Source organism: Macaca nemestrina, chromosome 17 (genome assembly GCF_043159975.1).
Source record: "Macaca nemestrina isolate mMacNem1 chromosome 17, mMacNem.hap1, whole genome shotgun sequence".
Lineage (NCBI taxonomy): Eukaryota > Metazoa > Chordata > Mammalia > Primates > Cercopithecidae > Macaca > Macaca nemestrina.
The window spans coordinates 11,801,112-11,816,867 of NC_092141.1; the positions used below are offsets into that span (position 1 = coordinate 11,801,112).

At 45.3% G+C, this 15,756-nt stretch overlaps 1 protein-coding gene across 4 annotated transcripts in view; it reads left to right on the plus strand.

Annotated features, from left to right (window-relative positions):
- The first annotated feature begins 1,361 nt into the window (after nucleotides 1-1,361).
- LOC105473558 (dynein axonemal heavy chain 9) overlaps nucleotides 1,362-15,756 on the plus strand; it is a 377,165-nt gene continuing 362,770 nt past the window's right edge. For 3 of the 4 annotated variants that reach the window (XM_071082354.1, XM_011727370.3, XM_011727373.3), the window contains exons 1-4: nucleotides 1,362-1,789; nucleotides 10,903-11,099; nucleotides 13,217-13,375; nucleotides 14,461-14,591. In XM_071082354.1, coding sequence (XP_070938455.1) covers nucleotides 1,373-1,789; nucleotides 10,903-11,099; nucleotides 13,217-13,375; nucleotides 14,461-14,591 — 904 coding nt within the window. In that variant the 5' untranslated portion in view covers nucleotides 1,362-1,372. The other variant, XM_024790236.2, reaches the window with a different exon arrangement.

Below are 15,756 nucleotides of genomic sequence, written 5' to 3' on the forward strand. Positions count from 1 at the left end.
CAGGATGGGGAGGCTCTGAGCATCCTGCATATTTACAAGTGCTTTGCTACATTTAGTAAGAACTGATTAGTGGTCATATCCATGAAAGTCAAAAACTCTAGCATGGTGGCTCATCCATGTAATCCCAGCACTTTGGGAGGCTGAGGCAGAGGGATGAATTGAGGCCAGGACTTCAAGACCAGTTTGGACAACATAGCGAGACCTCATCTCTACAAAAAAATTTTTTAAATTAGCTGGATGTGGTGGCACCTGTATTCCCAGCTCCTAGGGAAGCTGAGACCAGAGGATCACTTGAGCCCAGGGATTTGAGGCTGCAGTGAACTATGATCCGGCCACTGCACTCCAGCCTGGACAGTAGTGTAAGACCCTGTCTCAAAAACAACAGAAACAAAAACAAGCCTCTCACAGTTTGGTTACAGTTTTGGCAGATTAAGCATATGCCTTAAAAAAACATGTTTATTGCTATTTTAAGCTGATAAGTTTGGAGGTAATTTGTTATACAGTGATAGATAACTAATATATTTTGGGGATATTTTTGTCATAATTAAGCAATATTTTAAAATGTCAGTCGTTGTCAATAATCCCATATCAATGCCTCCCACCAATCACCTTCTAAAATGCAGATAAGGTATCTTTTTGGAGAGAAAATTAAAAACTGGGATTGCACGGGAAAAAACTTTTTAAAAATTGATATTAAAATTTTGAAGCTGAGCAGTTCAATACAACTACAGTTACATGTGACTATTTAATTTTAAGTGAAAATTAAGTAAAACTAAAAATTCAGTTCCTCAGTGGGACGAGGACATTTCACCTCCTTTATAGGCCATGCGTGGCTAGAACAGATGGAAAACATTTCCATCATAGCAGAAAGTTCTATTGGACAGCACTGTTCTGAAGCGTTTAATTTACCATCATGGAAAAGAAATAAAACACTCACTGAATGTCCTTAAATCTGTTTTATGATTTGGCATTGTGTTTAAGTTTGGATTGCGCATTTAGGATAGAGGTGAGAGGACCATACTATTTTCAGTGTCCGGAGACCTCTAAAGACTCTAATTTGACCTTGGCCAGAACGATCCTTAACAGCATTTATACGCTTGATCTCCTCTCCACGCAGCCCATCAGTAAGCCACTGCGCTCCACGGTCACACTTCAGCGCTCCCAATACACCAGGCACACACTAAGCACGAGTCTCGGCTGGTGTCCTAGCAACAGCGACGCGACCCCGCCCCTTCCCGCTGTACCCCTCCTACCTTATTAGCCTGGAAGGGGCGGGACCAGGGGCCAGTGCCCAATAGGAAGGGAGCAGAGGAGGGAATCCTGGCCGCGTCCCCGTCGCTACGGAAACCGATGCAGCTGCAGGCCGCGCGCGATGCGGGGCGCGGAGGAGCGGGCCGCGCTCGCTGAGGAGAACGCTGACTGGAAACCCGGCGCCGACCGACGACTGCGACTCCTGGGGACCTACGTGGCCCTGAGCCTGCGGCCGGCTGCGGGCGCCTGGGAGCGTTGTGCGGGGACTGCCGAGGCGGAGCAGCTGCTCCAGGCCTTCCTGGACCGCGATGCTGCCGAGGGGCCGCGGCCGCTGCTGGTGGTGCGGCCCGGGCCCGGGGGCCTGGCTGTACGACCCGGGCTGGAGGTGAGACCTGAGTCGGGCCCGGCTGGCGCTAAGGGCCTTTTTTTCTTGCGCACCGGGCCCGAGCCTCCAGGGCCCGACAGCTTCCGCGGCGCAGTGGTCTGCGGGGACCTGCCCGCGGCGCCTCTGGAGCACCTGGCCGTGCTGTTCTCTGAGGTGAGGCTGGGTTAGTGTCCCGGCGCGGCTAAAGCTGGGTGTGGGGGAGGGGAGGAGGAGCCTTAAGGGATGGAGGCGGGGCCAGAGGGGGAGGGGCGAAGCTGCAGGGGAGGTTCAAGGGGCGGAGTGATAGGCAGAGGGGCGAGGCTATGGAGGGAGCACAACCAGGAGGCAAGTTCCTGAAGTCAGGAAGAAAATGGGATGGGGCTAGGGGCGGAGTTGGGGGGTTCCGGAGGGAGGAATCTGGGTGGAGGCCAGGCTAGAATGAGAATGGGAAGGGGCTTAGGCTTGGGTCAGTCCGGGTCTGGGTTCCAGCCAAAGTCAGGGGAAGTGCCTGGAGAGTGCGTAGGTCCTGACTACTTTCAAAATCAGCATCTCTTCATCCGTCCTGTAAATTGGAAAGGTCTGAGGAAGATGGGAAGTGGTGAACAAGGAGGCATTTCTGATGGATCAGTGGGGTGGAAGGAGGTGAATGGCTATAAACAGTGCCTACTTCTGGAGAGCAGTTAAATGGGGTGGCGGGGGGTAGTGATTTGCTTTTGATTTTCATCTCATTCATTCATTACCAACCGTTTAGCAAAGGTCAGCCCTGTGCCAGCATAAGAAGTTGGGCGCCCATTTGGAAATGCCCAGCAGGCCTTTGGAGGAGTCTGCCGGGAGCTCAGGGAGGAAGGTGGAGATGTGGGTCATGAGTGCTTTAGTGGCACCATAGCAGAAGCTTAGAGAATGTAGAAGATTTCAGGAAGGTGCTCCGGAGAGATTTCTGGGACCCTTAGACCTTTCTGGAATGGGAGTAAATTGCCCTGCAAGTCAGGTCTGTGTGCTTCTGGAGACTTGATGCCCTGGACCCTGCAGGTTGTGAAATAAGGATGGGCGGAATACTGGCTGTATGATGTTTCAGGTGATAGGTGCTATAGGGAATATCAAAGAACTATTCCCACCCATGAAATGCTTACTCCAAGGAGCTGAAACATATGTAATAAATCATATATTCAAAATTTTTCAAACTTTTAAGACTGGGGTGAGGGTAAGGCTTACCTAAAAGTTGGCCCCGCTGCTGGATCCAAGTGCTGGAGTCTCCCTGCTATGTCAGGTGTAAGCCCTTTAGATGGTGTATCAGGAGGCTGTGGGGAGGTGAAAATTCCAGAGAAGGGGTTGGATAGGTAGAGGAGGACACAGAGGGCCCAGGGAAGCTAGATCTGTCAATAGATGTGGAGGTATTTCAATATTTTAAGAAACAGAACGGTCTTGCGACTGTGCATTGTCTGAGAGCCATCCCGCTGAAGCCTGAACTTAGATCAACTTCTCTAATGAATGTTGAAGATGGAAAGTACTTTTGGCTTCAGAGGAGAAAGACAGCCCATGCTTAACATTAAGTGTTGAATTGTCTCCTGAACAATTAGAAGAATTCAGGTAAGTAGAGAGCAAGGTAACTAACTTTCAAGATACTGAGAGCAGACTGAACAAAGGTTCAGAGACAGGATTTAACCTAGTGTATGTGGGAGACAGAAGGCCCGTCTAGGAGTTGTGTCATGGCTAAGCAAAGTAGTCCAGCAAGCAAACATAATTTTGAAATAATGAAAATTCTCAGACGTCTAAGAATTTTCATTGGTGCATTGAAAGAGATTGGAGACAATGTTCATCAACAGGGGACTGGGTGACTGAATTATGGGCCATCTATACAGTGAAATACTTTGCAACTATTAAAAAGAATGACTGATATGGAATATTCCTTTTTTTGAGGCAGGGTCTTGCTATGTTGACCAGGCTGGTTTCAAACTCCTAGACTCAAGTGATCCTCCTGCCTTGGCCTCCCAAAGTGCTGGGGTTACAGGTGTGCGCTACCATGTCCAACTGGAGTATTCCTTAGAGTAATTTTTTCCTTGTGGCAAAAAAGCACGTGACATAAAATTCACCCAACAATTTCCAAGTTAGAGTACAATATTGTCAACCACATATGCATTTTTGTGCAACAGATCCTCAGAACTGCCCCATCCAGCATCACTGAAACTCCACACACACCCAACAACCCACACACCGCTCCCCTGAGCTTGTGGCAAGCACCATTCTACTTTCTGTTCCTATGAACCTGAGTCATCATATCAGTGAAATCATGCAGTATTTGTTCCTTGTGACTAGCTTATGTCACTTAGCATAATGTCCTCAAGGTTCATCCATATTGTCGCTGCCTATCATATGCGGGACTTCTTTCTTTTTTAACAATATTCTATTGTATGTATATACCACATTTCTAAAAAATGTATCCGTCCTAGATCCTTAGGTTGTTTCTGTCTCTTGGTTTTTGTGAATAATGCTGCAATTTAAGATAATTTTTTAAAGAAGTGCAGAATTGCATGGATTTTATGCTACTATTTATGTTTAAAAAAGAAAGAAGGGGAAGAAGAGAGAAAGGAAGGAGGAAAGGGAGGGAAGGAGGAAGAGAGGACATTCTTTAACAGTAATCCACAAGAAGGAGAAACAGTAATTGAAGTACAGGGGTAGGTGGAAGATTTACTGTGAACGCTTTTGTACTTTTAAAATTTTGCACCATGTAAATGTATTACCTATTTTAAAGCCTAAATAATTTATTTTAAAAATACCTCAAGTCCTTTCCTTGCATTTCTCAAAGCTCGTACCAGTAACTTTATTCCACTTTCTGTCCATCCATCTACTTTTATTCCATACCCTGAAGTTGATCCAGTGTCTCTTTCAAGGCTTGCTGGCCTCCCATCTGCTAAGCCCTCTCCTTCCGGCCCGGCCCTCCTGTCCACCCCCTCTCCTCTCTCTCAGCACCTTGTAATCAGCTTAGTAGTCTCTGATTACCTGCTCCCCTTTTCCTTCCACCTCCCCAGGCAGCATCCTACCTGACTGAGAGACGTCTTCCTGCCTTGTGTGTGGGGGGTAGGATTGAGGGTGTTGGCTGAGAGAAAGCTATAATTTTCATATTATTTTTATTCCATTCTACTAGTACAAGGTAAAAAAGGAAAATGTGCCTAAGAAATGTTTGAAGGGAAGAATTAACAGAATTTAGTAACTTGTTCTCCTACTTCCTTACTTCCTCCTCCAGCCACATCATTCACTACTGCCAACTTATTTCTCCTAGCTCTGAAACTTGGATTTTTTTTTTTTGACTTTTTGCATTTTGGAGTGTGAGCATAAGATTTGGAATCTCACAGACCTAAGTCAAATTCTGGTTAAATTCAGCAGTGTGATGTGAGCAGATGTGCTCACTCTGCCAGGTCCAAAACTGTCTTGCAGGGTTGCTATGAAATTTAGACATCATATATTAGAACACCTGGAATAGAGTGTCACATTGCAGGTGTTCCATAAAGGATGAGAATTCTTATCACTCTCCATCCCGTTTAAAATCCTCCTCACCCATCTGATGGATCCTTGTCACTTTGCTGTAACCCATCCTGGCTCCTCCTGGAGGACTCAGCTGCATTTCCCCCACAGCCTTTCTCCTTCTGAGCATGGAGCTGGAGCAGGTGGCCTCCTTGTTCCTCCTTGCCGCTGTAGATCCACATCAAAAAACCTCCAATTTCAATCTCCTGTCATCAAAGGACATGACTCACTCGCACTGCTGCATCCTGTAGAGATGGTGCTACCGTCGCGTGTGTATGATTTTGCCTCTCAACTCACTGTGACTCTCCCCAACATTACTTCTAATAGGTGGTTATTTCCAAAGACATATGAGTGATCCAATCACTTGGCCTCTGGGTTCTCTCTATCTTTGTCCTCCAGTGATCTTGTCCTCCTCCTGATCATAAGCAGCACCTCCATGGCCATTTCCAGACCTTGCATTCCCAACAACCACCAACCTCATTATCCAATTTTATGCACCTCCTTCTCTGACCATTACTCCCATCTTTCCAGCTCACTCCCTCTCATACCCTGACTACAACAGTCCTTTGATCCTGCTGGGAGCTCCAATCTCTTGGCCTTGGCTCCTTCCCATTGGCCCTGGCCCATGCCCACAGCCTCTTCTCTTACCCAATTTGAGTACCATGCTCCTTCATGATCTTCATACCCTTGCATCAGCTCCTGATGTACTGGCCTCTACCTCACTGCGTCATACTCAATTGGTGCAACCACAATCCTGGTAAAACCCAGCTCTACATACTTCATACCTGCACCCATTAAATTAAAACAGACCAGAGAAAAAACCAATGGGCTCCTCTTTAAATGCACGACCTCGAACCCCTAAGTAGACCTTTTATGTTTCCCAGCAGACATTCTATATTTTTGTTTCTATTCCAACTATATTTTCTTGCTCTTTTAGATCACTATTTCCCAACTTGAGGAACAATTTGAAAAGAAAAATCTTTCTTCTCTCAAATGTCCAAAACCTCCTCTCAACCTCACTCTGAGATGCTCTTGCTTCTTTCTTGGTTTTTTAAGAAACAGAAATGAGAATACCATGTCCACGAACCCTTATGTCTATGTTGACTGCAGCATCTTTCCTTGTATCTTCTGCCATCCTGTCCATTGCTAGAGGTGAACTGTTTGTGCTGCCCTCTGATGCCAACCCTAAGGCTGAAACTGCTGCCTGTGCTCTGAATCCCACACATTCCTGAGGAGATCGTTCTAGCAATTTCCTCTTCTCTCCTGCATTCCTATTTTTTTCTCCTCTCTGCTAGATTATTCTCATCAAGCAAAATGCTCCTTTCATCCCACCAGCTGTCACCCCATGTTTATGACCCCCTTCATAGCAAAATTCCTGGAATGTGTGTCTCCTCTTGGTGTCTCATTTTCCTGTTTTATCTCATCCTCACTCATCAGACTTTGGTTTTCACACTTCACAGAAGAGGAATAAAATAACGTGTCAATGTTTCCGATGATCTCCACTTGACAAAATTGAATGACCCTGAATCAGTCCTCATTCGGCTTAACCTGAGAGCCGCGTTTCTCATAGCTCACGATCATCCTTTCTTCCTGGAAGCACTTTCTTCTTTGGGCTCCAGGACACTAGTCTTCTGGTTTCCTCCTATCACCATGGCTATCACCAGTGATGGTGCCTCCTCTTCTTCCCCACTTCTTCTTTTTTTCTTTTTTTGAGATGGAGTCTCACACTGTCACCCAGGCTGGAGTGCAGTGGCGTGATCTCTGCTCGCTGCCTCCTGGGTTCAAGCGATTCTCCTGCCTCAGCCTCCCGAATAGCTAGGATTACAGGCACCCGCTACCAGGCCCAACTAATTTTTGTATTTTTAGTAGAGACAGGGTTTCACTCTGTTGGCCAGGCTGGTCTCAAACTCCTGACCTCATGATCCACCCATCGTGGCCTCACAAAGTGTTGGTGTTGGGATTACAGGCGTGAGCAACTGCGCCCGTCCTCTTCCCAGCTTCTTAACACCAGAAGGCCCTACAGCTCATTCTCTGGACGTCTTCTCTTCTGTCTATATACACCCATTTTCTCAGGGGCTGTCATTCAATTTCAAAGTTCCATAAGCCATTTGTATCTTATACCTCCCAAATTTGTTATCTCCAGCCCTCTCTTCTCCTCTGAACTCTGAACTAGCATATCCAGCTGCCTACTCAACATCTCTATCTTAAAGTCCAATCGAGATATTACATTTTAACATGTGCAAACACAAGCTCCTGATCTTCTCTCAAGATCTTACTCCACCTTTACTCCTCCCCACATCAGTTGACAGCAACTCCATTCTTCCCATTGTTCAAGCCACAAATCTTAGAGTCATCCGGATCCTTTTTTTTCTCTCATGACTCCTAAAGCAATTTGTTAAGACATCCTACTGGCTATACCTTCAAAATTTGTATGGAATCAGGCCATTTCTTACCATCTCTACCACTACCCCCAGTGCCACACCACTGTCTTCCGTATTATAGCACCAACTTGCTAGGTGGCCTCCTTTTCCACCTTTCCCCCTTATAGCCTATTATCACAGCAGCTTGGTTGATCCTACTCAAAGCAATCTTAGCCTATGGCACTCCTTTGCTCAAAACTTTCAATGATGTCCATTTCTCTGAGAGTAAAAATCAAAATCTCACAGGCAAGGCTTCATGTGAATTGACTCCCTTTACTCACCCCTATTCGTCTTTGGGATCACTCTGTCCCCATTTCCCTTGCTTCCACACTGCTCCTTGATCACACCAAGCATGCTTCCATCTCGGGGACTTTGCACTGGCTGTTCCTTCTCCCTGCAATATACTTCCCCCAAGGATAGGCAAAGCAGTACCCCTATCCTTCCAAGCCTTTGTTTAAATCTTATCTTCTCAGTGAGGCCAACCTCAACATTTATAATTGCAGCCACTCCAACCCACACTCCTGATTTCCTTCACATGCTTTATCTTTATTCACAGAATTTACTGTTTCTTGACTGTCTGTCCCTTAGAATATAAGCTTCATGAGGTCAGAAATGTTTGACTGTTTTGTTCATGAGTGTATCCTCCTAGCACCTAGAAAAGTACCAGCACATAGTAGATGCTCAGTAAATACTCATTGAATAAATGAATGAGTAGTTTTTTGGTTTGTTGTTGTTGTTGTTGTTTTGAGACAGGGTCTCACTCTGTTGCCCAGGCTGGAGTACAGTGGCGTGATTTCAGCTCACTGCAGCCTCAACCTCCCTGGCCTCAAGCAATCCTCTCACCTCAGCCTCCTTAGTAACTGAGACTACAGACATGCACCACTACAACCAGGCAATTTTTCTATTTTTTTGTGGAGATGAGGTCTTGCTATGTTGCCCAGGCTGGTTTCTGACTCCTGGGCTCAAACAATCTGCCCTCCTCAGCCTCTCAAAGTGCTGGGATACAGGCGTGAGCCACCGCGCCTGGCTATGAGTTGCTTTTCACTTCATAGAGAGTTCACATTCATTATTTTTCTATCACTCAAAGCCCTTAAAAATCCCACCCACAACTATTCCTTTTTCTTCAGATAGTATACATTCAGTTATTTGATAAACATCTTGAGTGCTTTCTATATGCCAGATCCTAGAGAGAACTGTGACTATATAAAAATTAAATAAGGTAGAGTCCCTGCCTTTGAGATCCTAGGAAAATTCCAGTTCATCCTGTTTCCCAGTTAGGACTTCTGCCCTCGGTCCAAATGGTTCTTTCTTAACACGAATGTGATGAAGCTTAATTTGTAAACTTTCCTTCCTTTTTGAGCTCCCTTTACTGATTGTTGTAAGTTCCCAGTTCAGTGAATGTTTCCAGACAGACCAGGCAAAGACCATCCTCTAGAATCTAACATGCTGGGTCCAGGTATTCTATTTCACAGCCACTGGGGCTTATTGATCATGAGTCATATGAGTTCATATTTCCTTTTGATTATTTATGTATTGGTAGCTTTCTCAACACATTATATGAGCATCTGTTTGTCTTTCTGGTATTCTCCTTCCATCAGTTGTGAGATTTTGACAGTCAAAGATTCCTGGTGAGTTGTACTGACAACTTTCTCTCTTTTTTCTTTTCTTTTTTTTTTTTTTTTGAGACAGAGTCTTGCTCTGTCTCCAGGCTAGAGTGCAATGGTGCAGTCTCGGCTCACTGCAACCTCCGCCTCCCGGGTTCAAGCTATTCCCCTGCCTTAGCCTCCTGAGTAGCTGGGACTACAGGCGCATGCCACCACACCCGACTAATTTGTTGTATTTTAGTGGAGACAAGGTTTCACCATGTTGGCCAGGATGGTCTTGATGTCCTGACCTCATGATCCGCCCGCCTTGGTGTACTGACAACATTCGAAGTTACTGGTAATAGAAACTTAATTTAAACTAGCTTGGAAAGTTCAAGAGCAGCTTGATTTAAGAGCTCAAACAAAGTTACCGAGACTTAGTCTTTCTCCATCTGTAAGCACTCTCTTCTCCATATTAACTTTATTCTAAGGCTGTATTGGTTGGGAAGGTGACCAACAAAAGCTCCACACTAGCAGAAAAGAGAAGGTATCTCTTCCGTGAAAAGTCACATAAGACACTTTGGCCTGACTCTCACTGGCTCAGATTTGGTTCCATTTGGTTCCTATGGATTTGGGGATGAATACTGAAAAAAGGAACTGTGTTGGGTGGCCACAATCACCTAACGTTCACCCTGAAGATGGATTCAAGATCGTCAACTTTGCTTGCCTTTTCAAGCTGCCCCTCCTACCACCTGCAGACAGAAGGTCATGTTTATCTGCATGTGTCCTACTTTTTTTGCCTCTGGCCTTTGTGACTATTTTAATCACCTCCTATTCACCCCGTTGATGAGGGAGGGATTCCTGCCCAAGAGTAATGGAGGTGGCTAACCATACAACACCCGACATAGGACAGACACCATTGACAGCATTTTATCAGTCAATATACTCACAGCTCAGCGGAGGACACTGAGCCATGCAGAGCCACACCGGGATTGCTCTTGGGAACAGGCTGAACGACAAGGGGCGGTGGAAAGCACACTTTGTATTAATAGGATCAAGAGGGTGTAGTGGTCCCTGGATCTCACTGGGGGATGCAATTGGCTGGTTTAAATCCCTCCACCAGCTGGCAGGGAACTGAAGTCTGCTTTTCAGGGATAAGCAGTAACTGTGCCTGGTCCTCTGGATAAAGAGTTTTTTGTTTTTTCTTTTTAATTTTTTTCTGAGATGGAGTCTCACTCTGTCACCCAGGCTGGAGTGCAGTGGTGTGATCTTGACGCACTGCAACCACTGCCTCCTGGGTTGAAGCGATTCTCCTGCCCCATCCTCCTGAGTAGCTGTGATTACAGGTGCCCGCTACCATGCCTGGCTAATTTTTGTACTTTTAGTAGAAATGGGTTTTCGTCATGTTGGCCAGGCTGGTCTTGAACTCCCAACCTCAGGTGATCCACCCGCCTCAGCCTCCCAAAGTGCTAGGATTACAGGCATTAGCCAGCGCACCTAGCCAATAAAGAGTTTTTTGGCTAGAGGACTTTATCGCCAGGAGCAGAATGGGAGGAAAATTTGTAAGCAGACAATTCAAGGGCCTCCCCAATTTATCAGATGTCAAGGTCATATATAATGTTCGACCCTACTATTAGGCCATCCAGCACAGTGAGTGACCTGCAAAAGGTTGTATATAGCTTTATAAGCCTTTTCCAGATGAGGCTTGCTTTAAGTTCTCAGAAGTGGAACGCCTGCCTTTCTTTCCTGTGCACCTCTGTTCCAGGTTGTTCTACCCGTCCTGGCCAATGAGAAGAATCGCCTCAACTGGCCCCACATGGTATGTGAGGATGTCAGGCGGCACGCCCACAGCCTCCAGTGTGACCTCTCGGTTATACTTGAGCAAGTGAAGGGAAGAACTTTGCTGCCTCTTCCAGCAGGCTCAGAAAAAATGGAGTTTGTGGATTCCAAAAGTGAGACAGTGTAAGTACTGCCAGTCTGGCCATATGGGCCTCTGAGATACGGGAGATGCTGGTTATCAGAATGTTTTCCTTACAACTTGTCTGTTCCTGACTCTGCACATCTCCTCGTTCTGCACACAAGCCTACTGCCTGCTCTGTTTGCCGACACCCTCCGACTGTGGACTGTGTGTTTACCCTGGTTACTCCCTGGCCCAGCCACCGCATGAAGTCTTCCAAGGCTATTACAGCAACATGGCCTTTTTTTCCGTTCAGAATCATTTCAGGGCTGAGCGCAACCACGCTGACTTTCGGCATTTTGCTTATCAAGATAGTGTCTCATCACTGGCAAAGACCCAGGTCCAGTCTGGGAGGCAGGCACACACAGAATCTTTCAGCAAAGCTGAAACTTTCCAGCATTTACTCTTCCCAGTGTTTACTCAGTGCATAATGTCACAGAACTAACGCTGCTGACTCTTGTTACAGTTCCAGACCCTCCTCCCCCAGCAGCTGAAGACTTTACACGTCCTGAGGAATTTTTTTTTGTCTTTTTTCAAGTAGTAACAAATCTGGCTTTGTTGGGACCTGGCTTTGTTGGGAATTCATGCCTCCTGCCCCTGAGTGGGCATTAAAACCCCAGCTTCGTCTCCTTTTAGAAGTTAAATCCACCATCAGCTTCTGTTTACCATGCTGACTTTCGAGTTCTCTTCGTTTCTATCCCTTGGGAATTCTCTTCCCTTTTCAAGCCGGGCTGCGTATATAAATATTAATAGTATATTTTGTTATATTTTATTCAGCATCTCCAGGTACTTGTGGCAACAGATAGCCTTCCTACATGAGCTCGGTCTACCACACTGTCAGGAGTTTCCCAGTGTATTACTGTCAACATTGTGTACTCAGGATCCATTATTTGATCCGAAGAATAAGTAATGCATGCAACAGTAATGCATGCAATGCATTATAAAATACAACAATGTACTTTATAATGAGTTTTTTCTATCAGAAGTAATTTCCTACATATGCAATTTGAAGTAATTTCCCGGTTAACTGGAAAACTTATTGTGGTTTAATAAAGACATCCAATCTTCAAAATAAATAAATTCCAACTACCCCTTTTCTAGTCCCTTTATATTTTAACTTACTAACATTCAGTGTGTGTTTATAATCATTGCTGAATTTATCTCGGTTTGTTCAAGTTTGATAATTTCCCAAAAGGCTGGATCATTTTAGGGGAAGTGGGTGTCTTTTTCCTTTAATACCTTCCACAATCACTTGTGCCATATCATTTCTCAGCTAATATAAATTTAATTTAATTAAGTGGAAGTGGGTTTCTGACATAAAAATGTGAACTGTATGTCCTCTTTCTTTGTCATTGTGTCCTGGGTTCTTTGCACATATCATTTTCAGTTAAGACTGTGAAAATAATGACCAAAATGTATTTTTAAGAAGTTAACCACTTCCAAATATAGCTAAGTTACTTTCTTTAGAAGTTGTATGAGGGGGAAAGTTTGGGAATTCTATTCTTCACTGGAAAAATAACGACCAAGTGAAATCATGATGGTGGTATTCAGGTGGCTGATTGTCAGCCTTGTGAAGGAGGAAATAACCTATTTCCTCTTGCTGCAGAGGTCAGAGCTAAGACCAAGATGAGGAAATCACAGGGAGGTACATATGGTTCAGTATAGAGACAAACGTTCTCTTTGGTAGAGCCAACCTACTGAGAAATGTGCTGCTTTGTGAAGTTGAGAGCTTGCTGTCACTGGCAGGATTCAAGCAAGCATTGGGTGGTCATCTGAATGTTTTCTGTCCAAGGTATTCCTGCATTCGCAGGACAACATACTGGCATTCAAAGTTCTTAAGCTGGTCTTCAGAATACTGATGAGCCCTGAATCTGTGTGAAAAAATGTATATACACACACACAAGCTTTTTTTTTTTTTTCTGGAGAGAGGGTCTGTACTTTTCATTGACTAGTCAACAGAGACTATTATCCATAAAAGTTAAGAATGCATGGGCTAGATGAAATTTCTCACCTTTTTTTTTTTTTTCACATTTGGGATTCTGTTTTGGGGTACACCCAGGGTTATTTTCACGTTTCAGGGTTTTTGTTGTTATTGTTGTTGTTGTTGTTTTGTCTTTCACAGCTTGGATTCTATAGATAAGTCAGTCATCTATGCCATTGAGTCTGCAGTGATCAAATGGAGCTACCAAGTCCAGGTGGTACTGAAGAGAGAATCTTCCCAGCCACTCTTACAAGGGGAGAATCCCACCCCTAAGATGGAGTTGGAATTCTGGAAGAGCAGGTAGGCAGGAAGGCACATGCTGGAACTCTGGGGTGAAGATGTCTTACAGAGACTAAAGCTAGAGCTTGCCTGGGTTAAGCCACCATTGAGCCTGTTCTTCCCTGTAGGTATTTCACATCATCACTGAGGGAGACAGCTCTGTGTCATTGGGTCAACAGAGTTTTTTGATAGACTGGGAGATGCACGCTTTCCCCCAGATTCAATAGTCATTTTCCCTTTCCTGGGCTAACATCAGTATGTCTTCTCACATTTTTTCAAAGGCTCTTTGGACTACATGTAAAATTAATCAACTCTCTTTAACATTTTTCTTCTAAGTTGTCTGCTCCCTTCTCCTTGAACAGTTGAGGCCACATGCACACACCTTTTGTAAAGTTCTGAAGACGGAGGGGTGTGGGGGAGTTGGCTGCAGAACAGCCTTTCCTGTGCCCCGGTTCATCACTCGTAGGGCTGGAAAGTTCATCATCCAGGATGTTTGTCCAGAAAGGCTTCATTATTGCTCCTGCTCTTGCTTATTCCGCCTCCTCCTCCCTATGTCTTCACTCCTATTTATTATTGTGCTGATAAATCCTTTACTCAAAAGGAGACAGACAGATGTTAGAGGCAGATGTGTCTGTCCTCACATGGAATGGAGATTATCGGTGTCACATGACCAGACATGCCTGTAGGGCTCCAGCCTTTTGTCTGTACCACCCTGCTGAGATGCTCCATGCTCTTGCCTGGCTTCTGATCATTCTGCTGACCTACTGCAAGGCCCTTCTCTTAGCACCCTTGCTCCAATAACGCCTCTCTCACCCTGACTCAACCTTACTGCCAGAGCTAATGACCTCCAGCTGCCAAGCTTTTTGAGCCACCAGATGGTCACAGCAGTGTTTCTTGGAGCTGCCCCTTTTAACCCATGTTCCCAGCTCAGGCTTTTGCCCTCACTGTGCTGGGAACAGATGTCCAGGCTGTTTGGGCTGGAGCACAGCCTCTGTGGAAGCACCCTGAGGCAGGGCTCCTCTCTTTCTGTGTGACGATGGGCCATTACAGTGTGACTGGCATTTCCTGATGCTTACCTGGATTCACCCTTCTTCCTGATATTGCAGGTATGAAGATCTGCAATACATTTATAATCAACTGAGAACAATAAAGGTGAGGGGCATGGCCAAGCTCCTGGACAAGCTTCAGAGTAGCTACTTTCCAGCTTTCAAAGCCATGTACAGAGATGTTGTTGCAGGTGAGGACCAGCAAGTGTTTTCACAAGTGTGTTTGACTCAAATTTACTGTTGAATGATGCATTCACCTCTCTCTGTCTGAATTCAGCAACTTCAAGTCCTTATAAACTTCCAACCCGACACAAACTAGCATGGTGACAAGAACACCACATCTAGATACAGGAGAGCAGCTAAACAGAGCTATGCTGTTTGCAGTTCCACTGCTGTAGGGCCTTGGGCAAATTCACCTGGCTCCTCTGAGCTTTAGTACGTGTGATGGTTATGGAGCATACACTTCTACCCACTTTTCAAGGTCCATGTGAGGTTATACAGGTGGAAGAACTTATTGACTGAACACAGCAGTGTTCCTGGAGCTGCCCCTTTGTGTCTTTCAAACACTGGGACCACAGGACATACAGTTCTGGGGTGGCCATTATGGAGCCTGTGTGACCAACTCCAGTGTGGTCATGGAAGTCCATCTGTCCTAATCAAGGACTACCCTTGCAAGACAGCCTGACCATGCCTTCCAGGACCTGGGATTATTGGCTGGAACCCCTCATTAACTAAGTGCTTGTACCTGCCTGGCACACTGGGAACTCCTGGGTCTGGTCAAAGGTTTCTCTGGGCACCGTCTTCAGGGTCTGGAAACTACTAGAAGAAAGTTCTTCCATCAGACCTACCTACAGCTGCTGCTTTGCACTGTACAAATGCGTGTTGTTATCTCTCACTTCTGGAATTCAGGTCCCTCCACCTTCGGCTCCTTGAGAAATCTCTATTCCATTTCTGGCTCCATTCTGCATTTTCTGTTCCTACTGTCAGATGGGACTGCAATTTTTCTGGCCATTTGAGCACCAGGCAAGATCCACTCTTATCAAAATTGCCAAGCCAGCAAAGTCTATGATTAGAAGTAGGTAAATTTTTTCAGGACTCTCTCTCCCTTCCTTTGGGGCACTGTGCATCTTCTCCCTTTTTCCTATGAAATCTCCTCTTTGCTCTTCAGTGTCACAGGTCAAAATGTGCTTTTAAAGGTCTTTGTCATTTCACATAGTCAATTTTTAGGCATTCACATATCTCCTTTATATGTGCTGTACATATGTACAATCTGTAGCACTGTATTGCTTAATATTTTTCTCTACATTGACTCCCAATTTAACCTAACTAGACAACATGAAAACTTTAAATCACTGC